General features: G+C 45.0%; 1 protein-coding gene across 4 annotated transcripts in view; it reads left to right on the top strand.

The window, feature by feature from the left end:
- Window positions 1-16,578, top strand: part of LOC135394427 (cyclic GMP-AMP synthase-like receptor) — a 122,794-nt gene that overhangs the window by 40,509 nt on the left and 65,707 nt on the right. For all 4 annotated transcript variants that reach the window (XM_064625165.1, XM_064625163.1, XM_064625164.1 and 1 more), the window contains exon 4: window positions 10,134-10,304. In XM_064625165.1, coding sequence (XP_064481235.1) covers window positions 10,134-10,304 — 171 coding nt within the window. The remainder of the gene's footprint in view (window positions 1-10,133; window positions 10,305-16,578) is intronic.

Here is a 16,578-nt window from a genome sequence, read left to right as displayed (position 1 = left end):
ACTGTGAACACCATGTTCGGCGTAATTCGGCCCTTTTCCCATCCCAAATTTGGCAACCTTCCCGCAAGTCCAGCACCGACGGCACACTGCCGCGCAGCCTGGAAGCCCTCCATTTCCTGTCCGACGCTACAATGGACCGCTATGGTAGCTCTGTGATACGGCAACCGATCGAACCTGATGCTCTCCATGTATCCTCAACCTCACCTGTCCAGACCCACTGCTACGGCTCTCATCCGTCCTCAACGTCCTTTTTTCGTTCCCGAGTGGCTTCCTGGGCTCGGCAAGCCGACTCCTGCATACCGACCTACTGACTCCCTCCTACTAAGCACGACCAACCGGCACGCACGCGCCTCACAGCTTCATCAACCATCACTTCTGCCAGATGCTCATGCACCCCCAGCGCTCCTTCACTGCCGGCCGCGACACTCGAGCCTCGCGCTCACCAGCCGGTCGCGGCAGCCGACGCCACGACACGCTTCAGCCGGCGTCTCGGCATCTCTCAACGGCTCGCACAGCCTCACCCTCTCCTCCTCTGGGACTCTCAGAGCTTCGGCTCCCGTGCCGGTAGCGGCACCCCAGGACCTCCACTTCCCCAGCGCCTCACTCTTTTCCTCGCTCTTCTGGGGCTACCGGATATGATTACTCATCAGCTGTGATGCTTTGCCACCATCTGCCGTGCCGTCATCCTGTTCAACCGTGCATGCTAACCACGGTCGCCCTCGCTACCCTCCTCCTGTGAAGTCGCGGACACCATCTGCTTTATCGCCGCCCCGCGTCTGAGGGGGGGAGTGATGTAGCGGCCGGTGGACAACGACGAAGATGGCCACGCGCCTGGAGCACATGCCTAAGTTCCACTGGCGCGGCCATGGAGATAGGCCACCGTCATCTCCTCTCCGTGGCATACCATCACCGCCAGTCGGGACTCATGTAGAGGGACCCCACCTCCTCTACACCTCATTCTACCTGCTCGTTTCTTCTGCAAAGGAACATGGGATTGCAAACAGGACATTACAGTGTCAATGAATATCGACCAAACCCCATCGCTGTCAACCTCGGGTACCATTGTGGAAAACCTATCAAATTCTAAGGCGAGGTGATCAATGATCGCAGTGTCATTGGCTCTTTCAGAATCATAAAAAAGATACATATTTGTTTGAATCCTTTCTAGATGGTGACAGACAGCAATTGAACAGGACAGTTTTGTGGCCAGAAATGCCGTCCACAATGTCACAACAAAAATCAGTCAACGGTCGATTGACAAAAACCAGGTCAAGAGTGGAAGATGTCATTGATATAACTCTGGTTGGATGAGTCACTACTTGTTGTAAATTGAATTTGTAAGCCAAGTCAATCAACGCATCAGCACTACGTTTATCCTTAAAGGTCAGCTACGCCGATTTCCCGATGTGTTGAAACGGTTGTGATATTCAGAACGAGCACATCCAACTGCCCCTGAAACGCACCTTCGTTTCTCAATTTTGTTCTCCTATTACGAAAATTAATTCATCAAAGAGACCAAAACAAGCCATGGGCGCAGCCATTTTTGTGACGTAGATGGGATAAACCTGCTCCATCTACGTAGATAGAGAATCGTGCGTCTGATTGGATGAAAGCTGAGGCTTTCTCTGACTTCGCTGGCGTCTTCTCCCGTTTGCGAGGAAATCCAGTTATGGCCGCCGGCTACGATGATCGTTTCGTCCGATGTAATCCCGAGAACTATTGACGGATGGAAACAACAACCGCGAACTCACCTCAACATCATTTTCGGCGTGAAATTGTGATTGCGTGCTCGAGAACTTCGCAGTTCAACCGTTCAGTTGCCATTCACGTCAACCCGTTTGCTGCTTTTACTACAAGTGCAGGAATGGGAGCGATTGAGCAACAACGTGAGAATTGGTGATCGTTTGAGCATATACCTGCAGGGGACTGGTCTTCAAAGAAAGAAGGCCGTATTTCTGCCCATGCACATCGTGCTATTGCCAGGCTTGTTACACGAGATACATATATTGTGCAGCATCATAGCGCGACTGCAATGAACGACGTAGGAATGTATCGTGACCACTCGAACTGCATTCGTTGAACCATTCCTCGGTGATATGAAAGTGCTCATTAGAGTTGCCCCGCAGAAAAAGTGTTGGATGTAGTTTTGTAGTGTGTTGTTTATCTCGTAGAGCGCATCGCGACATGTAGATCGAGAGCTCTTATACGTATTTTTTGCATGTTTACTTGAGTGTGCGCATTGTTCTATACCACACAGGCCATATTTCATTCATAATAGTGTCGCAAATAAACACGTACGGGTCGATCTCATATTGCTTTTGAGTTAGGCATAGTGTCTTCAGATCAGGGTATGTGTATCCTGTTTGCTGGGCCCAACAGATGTTATTAAGGGTAGTGCAACATTTCCCACGTCTTGAGCCATGCTAACATTGCCAGCATAAGGAACATTACACTGTGCTGTGTATTCCACACTCAGTTGTCTCGCGACGTAAACCCCCAATTATTATATTGGGTACTCCACATGTTCAACCAGTCAGCACTTCCCATTTCCTATTTTTTTTAAACATGTGCTTAAAATTGCACAACTGCCACTCAAGTAACTTTGCCACCAAATTAGTCAGTGACAAAAGGTATGTGTACTTTATCACAAATTTAATAACCTTGGTAGAAATGGTTGATGGCGTCTTCTGCCTTGTACGGTGCACTTCATAGCAAAATACACAATAGTCCAAATGTTTTCCTTGTCCACAAATGCCCTGTCAAAGCTGAAAGACTCTTATCAAAATGGGGAAGCGGGCTTGCTTGTCCAGAGAAACAAATATGAAACTGCAGTGCTCAACGTAAATAACTGCATGCTCAGCAACTAAGGCTGGTGATGCCGAACACCTACTATTTCTAGGTTAAAAGGAACAAAGGAGAAAAGACCATTGCAGCGTATTAATGTTGTTTCAAAAGTATAACACCACAAAATTTGTGAGAGTCAGTTGGTGTATTTAGTTATATTGGTCACCTCCTGCACCAATTTTTAATAAGATTCAAATGCGTTGCTACCAACCAGGACCTAAGCCTGACTATGATCTAATAATAATAATAGTATCTATCTATGACCTATATGGACCTTCAACACTAGTTTGGTCTAGGTTTCACACGTGGCTTCTAGTGAAATTCGAAGCTGCTCTGTAGAACTGACAGGAGACTTGCAGAGTAGATAATTTTTTATTTATATTTTCCAAAGAACATGTAAAAAAACAATGTGCTGTACCAACTGTATTCAAAGAAATACAAATATACTTTGTTTTAGCTATGTGCATATTAGCAGATTACAGGTGACCGATGACACACAATGGGCGTCAAGGCTGAGAACACAAGAATACTACCACTGCAGGCATTGTCCTGAAATTCTAAGTCACCATTTGTGAGAAGGCAATGACCACACACAGCCTAAGGATCATATTGAGCTCCTTCCATTATTCTTTTTATTGACAGCATGTTGGCTGCCATCCAGTCCATGAAAGTGACCCTTATCGTTGAAAGAACGGTTCAACAGCCAGCGAGCTGGTGATAGTGTCCATGATGGCGAGGCCTGAAGAGGAGATACAAGAAGGAACATAAACACGCTATGTTGAGACATTGTGTATGTCCCTTCCTATCCCTCGTCTCAGGGTTTTTCGCTATGGACCTTCATGATGTTTCCTTTGGCAAACTTTACATATTTTTATGTAGAATTGTGAAAGTACAGCCAGGCGCTGTTAGCAAATCACACAGTACTTTTCTTGAATCAAGAATCCATAGAAGGTACACAGTCATCTTCAGCATTGCACACATCTATGGGACATGTTAAACACTTTGGAATGTCACAGACATGTCATGGAGGCCGGCACATGATTAGTGGTGCTGAACAGACAACTATTTGTCATAGTTTAGGCATAAAAAGCATTTTTGTCACCTGCATGTTGAGACAGATGTATCTCTACATACTTTGCCATGACACACATATATGAAGCAACAAATGTACCCTCTACTTTATTATGGTTATTAGTCAACACTGCCAAGAATGTGGGAACACAGTCTTGTACTACCTACACTCTTCAAAATGACCTTCACACACGACACAATGTAGGTCAACGAGACTCCAGAATGATGTCCTCTCCCTCCCCATTGGCTGAAAACATTTTTCTACTACTTTGCATAAGGGGAAGTTAGTACAAGAAACGCACACATTCCTTTTTTGAGCAAATCAGTATTCAGAGCATTACCATACTGTGGTAGGCCTGCAGTGCATTACGTGGTACAGCACACACTGTAAAAAATTTCACCGTAGAACATGTCCCCCATTCTAATGACAGTCTTCTCCATTTTTTCAAACTGCCATTTCCCATAGTGCTTTATGGTATGACACAGTATTTATAAATCTTTACTGTAGTTTACTGGTTGTAGCAGAAAAAAGACACCACTGTTTCCGATCACAGGACGCGAGCCATAAGTGCTATACGGAAACAGTACATGCTGCTCTCTAGCAGTTGTTTGTGTTTGGACATGGTATGGTGCATGCAGGGTAAATTCCATGGTTAAAGTATCCAAATGTGAACAACTGTTAGATTACATGATGTAGAATGCTGTATAGTACAGTAAAACCTCCAAAGTCGGACACCTCCCTACCTCGGACAACTCCCCATGATTTCATTGCACGGGCAGGCTCCCATTGAAACTACATGGGGACGAAATTCTCTGTCGGACACCTCCCTATCTTGGAAGTAGGATAGGGTTTTCCCTGCAAAGTCGGACAAAACCCTGGCCAAAGTACCTCAATATCGGCCCATCTTTGCACCAAAAAGTCCCAAAATGAGCCAGTGGCCTTGATTTTTGCCCTTTTTTCCCCTATACTGGTCTGAGCATTTTGTTGCTTTAGTTTTTAGAGCCCAAAAACAAGTGCTGTCAGTCTACATTGTAATTCTTTATGTATAGAGCCTTTGAACGAGCACTGCACCAAAGCTATGTGAAGTGGGCTGATGCTTCAGAGACAAGTCCTTGCTGCTCGAAAAGCTCCAGAGGTAATGCCATTGAGTAGAATCTGAACGGAATTGAATATACCAAAATCAGTAATAATTATCAGTGAAGAGTGGGTAGAGGTACAACTACCAGGCACCACCACCAGGTACCACTAAGGACCTTAAATTGAAGAAGGGGGGCATTTCTCACAGCTGTGATCTCTTCCATTTTTTGTTGCCGTCATATTCTGTAACTCGGACACCTCTATAAGTAGGTGATGCTTCGGCTGCACCGCGGGTGTCCAACATAGGAAGATTTCACTGTATTTACGTTCCGTGTCATGTGACCACAAACAATATGTGCTTTTGCTCATGCTGCACAGCACAGGCAAATTGAGCTGCATATGAGGATAATAACATGAAACCCGAGGCGCGGAGCAAAAGGCATGACTTTACGGTCTCTGTGTCAGTTGTTTCATGTTGTAATTGCGTACCACCTGGCCTGTACCTGAGAATAGGTTTGATGCATTGTACACGCACCATAGACATGCAGTAGGTGGTGTGTTGTGATAGTAATGCCACTGCCAATTGAAGAATAATGCTCCAGGTGGATTGTTTCGGTACAATCTTGAACTATGCATACCAAGGGGTAGGGCATCTGCGTGACAGGTTTACCTGGAAGTAAGAATGTAAATGTTAGCTGAAGTCATTGAATAATTAACATTATCAATATACTGCTGCAGATGATACAAACAACAGCACACAAGATGCTCCAATATGTTCTGCAGGAATGTCTCTGTACTCACAATATTAGTACAGCAGCTACAGAAAGGCATAAAACAAGTTTTTGTGTACATGATACCACTTGAATGCAACAAAAGCTTCTGCTGCACTGCCAGAACACCACGGCGGACAGATTTACCTTACTTCACCTGAGAAAAAGTATGTACTGTTGCACACATGATGCTGTTTGAATGTCTCGAAAAACATAATTTATGACCGAAAGACATCAACTGGGAGATTTCGATTTGCCTTACTCAAAACTGAGAAAAAGTATGTGCTGTTGCACACATGAAACTGCTTGAACTGCCCTTGAGCGCTCTGGAAGAACACCTTATTTGTGACCAAAATACAACAGCTGAGCCCACATTGTATTCATACATTACTCAAAATACACAAGATGTGCTGCCAAGCATATGACACGATAATACTGCTTAAATGTACTCTGAAAGCGCTGGCACCTCAGGCATGGTTGCTCTAAGCTAGCGAGCAACAGCAAGGGTATACGAACACAAGAAGTCGAGCACAAGTGATGGAATGCACTTGATTAATCAGAAAATGAAATGTCTCAGTACCAGGTGTCACTGTTCCGTCAACAAAAACAGATGAACTTTGAAGGGGCGTCTGGTTGGCACTGGTGACAGCCTTCAGCTTGAAACCCAGACGGTGATAGTTGAGACTTGGAGTGCAAGCTTTTCGGTGGTGCCAGAATGCCTGCGAAATCATTTAACAAATAAGGCAATTCCAAATCTGTACTGAGAATACACCCGCTGGGGCGTAATCTCTAAAGGATGAAGCAGTAACTGACAGATAGCGTATTTTTCTCTTCTACGTGATGCAATTTGCACCGCATGACTGACTTGTCTAACATTCCGCGTCTTACCTTTATCTGCTGCCTAGTCCTGCCCCTGGAATCTCCTGCTGCAGATAAGGTTGGCACAGCATCCCGGACGAGACATCTTGGGCTTCTTGTGAAACAAGCTCCGCATTGCTTCCGTAACATTCGTACGAACCAGATGAACAGATCAAATCGCTGCTTTCGAAGGTGGCACCCAGTCGGAGTTGTAACCGATTGTTGCAGTCAATAGATTTCTCTTTCGCCTTTGGGAAAATTGTGGTTTGAAACATTGGAACTGCATGCTGAAGTGTTCTTGCAGACGGGAGCAAAACGCTCACGCATTCTCGGCAGAACACGAATCACACCAGGAAGACTGTACTGGCCTAGAAAATGCTTTGCAGTCGAAGGAAGCAAAACTCACGTTCCTCGTGGGTTTAGTGAAGTCCAGAAATATACTGGCTCCCTAATAGCGAACTGTTTATCACTTCCCCAATGTGAATCTGCGCAGCAGACGGCTCGGCAGAAGAAACTGGCCGGCTTGGCGGAAGAAACCAAGCCAAAAGTCATGCCAAGCCGGAGCGCGGGCAGACCACGAATGTGTCGTCGACACAGGGTTTGCGGGCCACAAGACGGGATGTCAGTGAAACTAAAAATTCACTTTTTTGGAAAACCGCGAGGAGTTTGGAATAACTATTTTGCATACATAATCAGTGTTCCCTTATGAACACATCGTGTGAGTACCATTCCATTCTGTAACACTCGAAAATCGGCGTAGCTGAGCTTTAAAGGTGCCTTTAGTAAGAGAATTCCTGTCGACACCTGCTAGGTTAAAGTCGCCGCAGACAATAATTCTGTGATTGGCCTTGAAAATAGTGCTCATTTAATTATCTAACCAAGTGCCAATCTCAAGTCCCAAAAGAAATTAATGATGAAAGAAGGAAGTCACTGAAAAGGTTAGCCAGCTGTAGGACTCGAACCCACATCTTGTGGATTACCGGTCCAGGGCTCTACCAATTGAGCTAAGCTAACACACCTCCCCAGCAACTTCCAAGGGCATGTCATTTGAAGAGGCAAACCAACCACTCTCTCACTCATCCCACTTTCACTCTTACACGTTCTCTCACTTGTACACACACTCGTACGACGGGATTGACGCAACGACAGGTTCGAGTCCTACAGCTGGCTAACCTTTTCAGTGACATCCTTCTTGAGCCCACTGAAGCAGAGTCATCTGTAAGGCCCTACAAACACTGGAGCAACGTGTCTGAGTTGAAGAAGGCTGATGGGTCGACCAAGTTTCCTCTGTTGTGCAGACTTATCGAAGCCTTGCTGTGCGTCCCTCACGGCAATGCAGATCCTGAGAGGGGATTCAGCGAGAACCGCCGCTTTCTCCATGGGAGGTCTCATCTCACAATTCAGAACGTCAATGGCATATGACACATCGTGTCATACGGTAAGAGGTTCGGAAGTGACCCCATTCGTGTTAGAGTCACACCCCCTGTGATTAAGGTGGCGAGGGGCTCATACAAGGTGTACCGGGAGCGTGTCGCAGCTGAAGAAGAGCTGGCAAAGAAACGACAGCGTGCTGATATCGCCCAGATGGAGCCAAGCAATGGTGGGCAGGGTGCTCTGCTGAACGAAGTGCTCTGCGCTAAAAAATTGCTAATTAATGCTGAGGTGCTCATTGACCATGGCATTAAGTCAAGGAACTTCGGGATGTTGAAGGACATCATGCACTACTGACAGATGTCAAAGTGAAGAATGCCTCTGCCTTAGAGAAAATGGCATCGAACAAGAAGAAAAATGACAGTTTGCAATAATCTGTTTACCTGTTTACGTGTCTAGTCAAAGCTGGCAGCTGAACCATCTCTATGTGCCAATGTGTTTATTCTCTTGCATAATTTGAAGAGCTAGTCATATCGCAATAAACAGGCTTGTTTCATTGCATTTTCCTTTCAGGCTTAAATTGCTCCGAACAAATTCAGAATCTGCGTTGAAAATGGAGTCTAATACCACCCTTCAAGAGCTGGTTACAGTGGATCATGCTCCTTTTTATATACAGAGCTGAGCTTAGAATACCACATTGGCTTCGCACTATTTTTACTGTAAGGGCATGCAGACACCCATGTCTGCTTGGAAAGGTATTCTTTCTGCTTCAAGCACGATCTTGGTTGCTCCCAAGGGTGCTCCAAAACGACTTTGGCCAATCACGTCCTTGCAACTGTGTCGTGAGTAGTACGTACAGCAACGCATCCGGTTTTCTGTTGCCGATGCTCTTCTGCATTTCGAAATACGCTTCCAGACTCCCGCCCGGCAGTGGCAACGCGCCTTTACTTTGTCGTTGCATAGACCTGCCGATATGAACAAACGGTCGTTCTCGGGCTTCCCTTGTTGGTCACACACAGGCGCCAACTGCGTGAGAGCTTGGAGGCCTGATCCCCTTCCCCACGATGAACTTTACCAGGGGGTCCAGGCCCCCTCCGAGAAGTCTACCCAGCTGACACTCAAGATGAATGTTTCGAGGGATATCCTTTGAATCGTATATGCTTCATGCGAGCAAACATGAAAATTCTGTAAAAATTTGTCTCACAACGTCACAACTTCTTCGACACCTTGTCCAACCTCTGTGTATGAAAGGGGAGGGTGAGGAATGTTATGCCCCGGTATTGAATATCCAGTAAATCCAGTTAGGCCTGTCAGTCACCCCCCACAGGTGTCATGTGATTGCGCCAGATAATTAAAATCAGTGGCTCTCGAAATACATGGCAAATTTAGTGTGATTTCTGCATCATTCACTCGAGGTGGCTGCCACGGCAATGGCAGGACAATCGACTGTGAGTTTGATTGTGAACTTGACACGTTGAAACGTACAGATTCTGTAAGGAATATCATCACTTATTTTTATGCAATAGTATTACTCTGCTACGAGCACTGGTCCTCCTGGCCGCTGTAGGACAACAACAACAAACAAACAAACACAAAGAAAACCTCAGTAGTCTCATGACGTCTATGGGTTCCGCGCAGGAAGGTTCGATGGGAACTTACAAGGATATGCAGGCGGAAGGTGTACGGTTGCGGTGTTGTGCTACCCTCAAAACCATTGGGGGACCAACTGTGGGCTCACGGTTCCTTCACTTTCACATTGCGCGGCTATTTCTTCACGCCGAACTCAACATGCGTTATTCTCTCTAGCATTGCAGTTCTGCTCCTACGTTTGACCCATATCTGCAAACCATTATGCACACTTTAAAATTATCCCCGCATTTGCTTAGCAGTTCAACGATTCCTATTGCTTTACGCTTCGCTGCATCAGCAGGGAGAGAGCTGTTTTTTTTACACACAATTCTCTTACTTGGACACCTCCCTAATTAGGACATGTTTTGGCTGCGCCGCGAGTGTCTGCCATAAGGAGGCGTCATTGTAATTGTGATCTATTCTTATTTTACAGATTTTGGTAATCCCCGGCACAAGTTGACCTTCCTCGAAACTGTCATAAATCTAACATGTGTTCAACTCTTCCATTGCAGGTAAAATATTCAGAAAGTGGTCCAGCAAAGACACTGCGTATTCTAACAACAAGTGGACGCATTGATGTGGACTTAGTCCCAGTGTTCGAACATTCTTCCAGAGGCTGGTACAATGTACTGGGCACAGATCGCAGAGTGTTAGAGTTCATGAAGAAGAAATACATCAACATAGTAAGCCATTATTGCCATTATTCGGTGTAGTTGGTACGGACTAACCATGGTTCAGAAAGCAGCACTTAAGGCTGCGGTCCCACCGTCCTCCTTTCCTCTTGTGGTTAAAAGTGGGTCACCAGGGAGCGCCACCACCCCGTATCTACACTCTAAAAGAAAAAAAGTTCTTTTCGTGTTTTTGTGTACCAAATGCACTGCCACAAAAATTTGTCCCTTTCGGAAGTAAATGCATGGGACTAAAGGAATCTCACATTGTGGGGAGTGCATTTCACGCTCTGTTCTGACAGTCACAGGTACATAATTCATCACGCATGAATGAAAATACTCGTAAATAAACAGTCAACTGTGATATATGTCGAATGATATAAAATCTTGCGACATGCATAGGGCACAAAAGAACCGCAAACTATTTCGTCCTGTGTGTGGGTCAAAAATATCTAAGTTAGCTAAGTTATATAGCCATCAAATTGACGAAGAACACATGTTTACATAGAATGTTGCATTCAGAAGACCATTTGTGAGGTTCAGTGACTATTTGCAGTCCTGGGGAGTAAATTTCGGATTAGGGGACTAAAATGGGGAGTAATAGGCGATTTCAGATATTGCCCTTGTGCTCCGCACCGGGGCCCTCCGCCGCCCAAGTCATGCCCATCTCGCAATGCGTCGTGGGAAATGGTTTACATTTGTGCTCGCTGCCTGTTGCTCGAAGGCGCGAGAGGTGAAGGAGAGAGAAAACCGAAACCGTTTGCGCTCGTCTTCTCTCTGACTCATGAAAACTAAATCCCAAGGTGCAGCGGGGCTTTCGCAACACGGCGCTCTCTGGTGGGCCATCCATGCAATTTCTGAAATTGTCTATTGCAATCTAAGGGACTAGAAGCTGCAATTACTCCCTGTTTTACTTCTTTTTTCTTAGAGTGTAGTTGGTGTCCAGCAGCAGCACAGCCGGGGTGTGCCTCGAAATAAATCGATCAAAATTCACGTTGCAGAATAAACTGCTGCAAATAAACTGTTCGTGATCCCCGATTCGAAATTAACTGCTCAAAATACACGGTCGTGTTATTCCCGCGTTCTAATTGGACGGCCAGCCGGTGTGACGTCGCCGTGGAATTTCCCTGGAGTGTTGGGTCGGGGAGGGTTCATATCTGCAGTAAAATATAGTTCATATATGAAGTGGCGTCACTCAGTGGTTTCCCTGGAGTGACGAGGCTGGAGATGTGTATATGCGCAGTAAAATGTGGTACCTCTGCGTCAGTCACACGCCGCATGCTGTAATTGCTGTTTGTCACTTTCAAAGTAACAGACGTGCACAGCTATGAGACCTATGAACGGCGTCTGACACATCGTTAGCAGCCAGCATTTTAGCGAAACAGGATGGCAGGACAGCGGTCGTATTCCTAGCTTCTTCAAAAATATGGTTTTCATTCGCTGAGACGACTTTGAGGGACATCGAAAACTTGTGAAGCTGAGTGATATCAGATTTTTAAGCACGGCATATCATCGTACGAAGCGATCGAACATTTTCGCATCCAGAAATATCGAGGCGCTCTCCTCCTTTTCCTTGCAAGTCACGTAAATTCAGCGTAATCCCAAAGTAGACGTTCAAGTTTGCGTCATGCAAAGAAGCACTGGGAGATAGGATTTTGTCCTCCATTTTTGATTGTAGGAATTTTACAAAGATTGGTCTCTTTTTTTCTTTTTGTGTGGGAGAGTGCTGAGTCAGCACTCCCCTGCTGACCAATACAATACGCCATTTGGGGAGGCTCCATTTCAGATGAAGAAACTGACTGCTCGGAACAAGCAGAGACCAAAAGACTTTCTGAATGAGCCCACGTTCTACTATACTACCCACTACTATATTATGTGTTACAGTGGTATAAAGCATAAAAGTAATAATAAAAGCGTGTAACAGTATACAAAAGAATCATGTTGGTATTGCTTGTCGAAATGACACCGTGCGTGCTTGTCGGCTGTGAACATTATACGCCTCCAGAAGAGCGCTGGAGTGAGCATGTTGGTTAGATAAACAAAAATCATGGCAAAACAAGGAAAAAAAACACGTGTTGTCCTTGTTTTTTTCCCTTGTTTCACAATTACTTTTGTACGTTCTACGCCTGTACTTGCGTATGTGCCTACGTCTGTGTTGTGTGAGTTAAATGAAAGATTAGAGGAAGCAGCCATTATGTTAGTAACTTATTTAGAGAGGTGTGTAATGACAAGCCATATACTTGAGCGAGGCACTGTTTGGATCGCAGTGCAACACATTAGTGGAGGTTGAGTTTGAGTCACATATTAATTAGCTAAACTTTTTTATCGAACTTGCACATCAGCCCAGCAAAAGTAGCTTCCTTCTTCACATACGTAGTTGGTAATCTGTGTCGAAGCACATGATTTCAACAGAGACTGTTTTTTTTGTGTGTGTGTGTAAGGTTTTTATATTTCACTATATTGAGCTATATTTAAATGGACAATGTTTCAAAGCGGCAGAGCCTTCAGCTAGACCCCTGTTGTGAGTTCAAGCAAGCTAATCTAAAGCACAATGAAGTTACAAGAATTGGAAACAAATTTAGCTGCAGATTGTGGGGGAGGCTCAAGAGGAATACACAGATAAAAACTATTTCAATGGGCAAGTACAGGAAGGTGAGGGCTGCCATTGTAGATTACAGAGGTTCATTAGGTGATAATTATTGTGCTTGCTGTTGTAAAACATCTACTCCAGTATGACATGTGCTGATCTAGTGTGGTGGTGTTCGTGGATGGTACATATGATGTGGTGTGATATCTTCCACAGTTCAATATTTGTTGTAGGAGAGGTTGGCATTTTGCATAGTATGCAAGACACTGAATAAACAACAAGGAGGAGCTTCCATTTTATGACTTCCAATGATGCACTGTAACTGTGCCATTACATTGGATATAAAACACAACAAATGATAGCAAAACCATGGGAAAAAAAGATGTAGTAAAGTTACAATGACATAAAATAGGAAAATCTATTGTACGAACACCTAACTGCTGGCTTCCACAGACAACAGCACATTTTGTGCTGCTTCTTCCTCCTTCCATTTGTTCTGAACATGCATTTATTTGCAAGAAACGTCTGGAAAAAGAAAACTAGGTTTGTTAGAAGAAGCACCAACTGCTCCAATTTGTGAACAGAACTCTTTAGCTGGTAATTGTACTATAGCAACTGTTCAGGCTTATGCAATGAATACAGCTGAATTCAACATGTATATAATCCAATGCACGATTCGGTTTTACAGTTGTGCATTATTTCGTAATTGCTGACTATACTGTAAGTACTGAAGCATGCAATTAATAACTTGACTCTAAGGACGGGCAAGTGTATTTCTACTGTCGAGGTCCAAGCAAAGACAGAACTACCTCAAGCCATCCCAAATGTTTGCTAAAGTATGATGGGTGTCTGTTCGAGATCCAAAAGGAACTAAATGACTGTGCTACTCAAACAGAGGCTCAATGAGTGTGCCAGCCAAATAATGTCCTGTCGCCCATGAGAGCATAACGCATGTTCATACCTGCCAACTCTCCCGATTCATCCGGGAGACTCCCGGATTCGGACCGGTTTGTACGATTGTACAGCCGAGAAGCAAATCTCCCGGAAAATGCAGTTTCCCTCTCTATATCTCAAACGCCTGCTTTTTCCCTGGGCACACAGACAAAAACATCAATCCAATACCAGCCCAATTGCCATCGGCATCGCTGCCGCTTCCCGGAACATCTGTGTTACGGAGTTCTGGGGTTCTGGTCATGGTTCTAGTTCAAGCACTTCTAGTTTCCGGGCATTTCCTCCGTGTTTTCGGGTGACAAAGGTGCCTTTGCACTAGCTGTTTCGACTTTGCGTACCTCGCAGAGAGAACCTCAACCTCGAAAATGTCCCTGTCACTATCGAAGTGCACTGAAAGAGCCGCTGATAAAACTTCCTCTTATGCATGAAGGGTTATTGCAGAACCTAGCACTGTTCTGCATTGCCTGTTAATTGTTTGCACTGGGGACTCGATTACAGAGCATGTGACTCTTACCTACAGAGACAATGGTGTCGGTAGGGATGGCACGTCCAGAACCAAATTGCTAGACGAAAAAACAAACCAAAGATGATGTGATGTATCGACGGTGCTTGCTGTTTCCAGAAGGTGCGGAGGGAGTTTTGAGGTGGAATTTATTACTAGATATGTTGATGACTTTTTGATGTGTGTGCGTTTGGAGGGTAATGAATCTGGTATACAGGGTTTGTTTGTTGGAGAGGGTTTCAGTTTAGAGTTTACTATGGTAAGGGAAGAGAATAGTCAAATACAGTATTTGTATCTGGGGATTTCTTCTGAAGGTAAGGAAGTGCGTTGTTGGGAATATCGCCAGCACTGTAAAAAAAACAAAAAACATTGAACACCTTTTGACTCCAATATTTCAAAAACAGTAAAGGCTGGAGTAGCAAAATTTCTGATAAAAAACGCCTTGGAGAGGTCGTGTGTCTATAAGGCCGGGTCGAGTTGCGTGGAGCAGATAACTAGGCTTAAGGAGGCTGTGTATCCTGGGAACGTAATCAGTGATATTATAAATAGTTTAATTGAGGAGTCTAATGTTCCTCTATCGCAGCATGAACGGAGGGATTGGAGGGGTACGTGTTGGTGTGATCACGTATGTTCATCAGGCCTCCCACCGCTTAAAAAAAGGTATCCGTTGGCATGGTGTTAATGTTGCATTTAAAAGGGGTGAATGGCTTAGGTCTCAGATAGCAAGGGTAAGCAGGACAAAAACGGGTGGGGGGAGGTGTCATACAGAGCCGTAGCGAGGCAAGTTTGCGCCTAGGGCAGGGTAAGTCTGAAGCACCCCCCCCCCCTCCCCCTCTCCTCAACGACTGCCGTCACAAGCCCTGTAAACAAAGAAATCAAAACACTTATTTGCACTGCCGAGATCGTAAATTAAAATTTTCTTCGTTCCCGCATTATCCTGTCCAACCGAACTGCCAGGGCCTGCTGTTCGGCACCCTCTCTGGGGCGGGTGCCCCTCTCGCCCCCCCCCCCCCCCCTCGCTACGGCTCTGGTGTCATATAAAACACTTGGATCCTTTTGTGGTCTGTAGGGTCAGGGTTGTTTATTCAATTCATTTGTCGTGCGGTCGCCTGTACATTGTTCAAACTAAACGTTTGATGGAACAAAAAGGATGTTCTGGGTGTGAGCCACAGTGCACGAAAACGAAGTTTTTGTTTAAACGTCGTATGGTAGGGGTTGTGTATCAAGAGGCTTTACTCATAAAACAGGAAGGTGATAGCTGTATTAGAGTGGCTTCTGTGTTGTTAACTCATAAAATCCACCAGTTTATTGAAAGCTAAAAGAAGGACAGGTTGTCGTGGGGACGTTTGTTAGCTTTGGTGTGATAAGCAAGTTCCAGGTGATTGTGTCAGTCATTGGCTCCCACTAGAGGTCGTGCGAGCAGTGTTGTACATAAGCGTGTGTTGGCAGATTAAAATTGTATTTGTCAGTCAGTATTCTTCATGTTCGTCTTGTCTTTTTGTGTCCCCTGCACTGGGGGTTTCATCGCTTTTAAAATGCATAATCATCAATCCTATGCATTTCAGAGTGCCAGCAATATAGAGTGTGCCACAAAATTGGTGAAAGTAACTGTCATAACGAAACAAAACATCTCTCTCTCTCTCTCTGTGTGTGTGTGTGTGCGCACGCGCAAATCAAGGTTCCTTTCCCAGTACTGCACAAGTTATTTCAAGAGCACCGTAACAATTTTCCATGTCCAGGCTCGGACATAACCAACTTGATACACAATTGTAGCTACGCGTGCGCTTCCTCTGAATATATCTTTCTCCTTCTCATATCGTATCAGTTCCTTCATTCGTTGTGCTATACAGTCGTGCCTTGTTAATATGGACAACTCGAATTATGGAAGATTTTTGTGAGGACCAAACTCTTTCAGTGCATTTTCTTCTCGTAAATATGGAAACTCGCTTTGTGGACAATGGACGGGCCAGCACGGTACAAACCATATGTAGTCCATGTACTTTTATCTCTTTATTATGTACTGTATCGGTATGGAGGGCAAGCCTCTCCCCACATTCTACAGGGGAACTTTTGAAAGTAGGACGTTCCGTTGCGTAGGGAACTATGCCCTCTCCTTCGCAACCGCCGTCCACAAGAACTATAAAAGGAAAGGGGATTATTTGTGGACATGAAGAGCCTGGAAAAATCCTGTATGATGTCATGACTGTTCCGAACACGTTCACGGACGATTGATCCTGGCGCAAGGAGTT

Source organism: Ornithodoros turicata, chromosome 5, assembly GCF_037126465.1.
Source record: "Ornithodoros turicata isolate Travis chromosome 5, ASM3712646v1, whole genome shotgun sequence".
Classification (NCBI taxonomy): Eukaryota; Metazoa; Arthropoda; class Arachnida; order Ixodida; family Argasidae; genus Ornithodoros; species Ornithodoros turicata.
The sequence above is the reverse complement of the archived record's forward strand: the minus strand, read 5'-3'. Positions and strand labels throughout refer to the sequence as shown.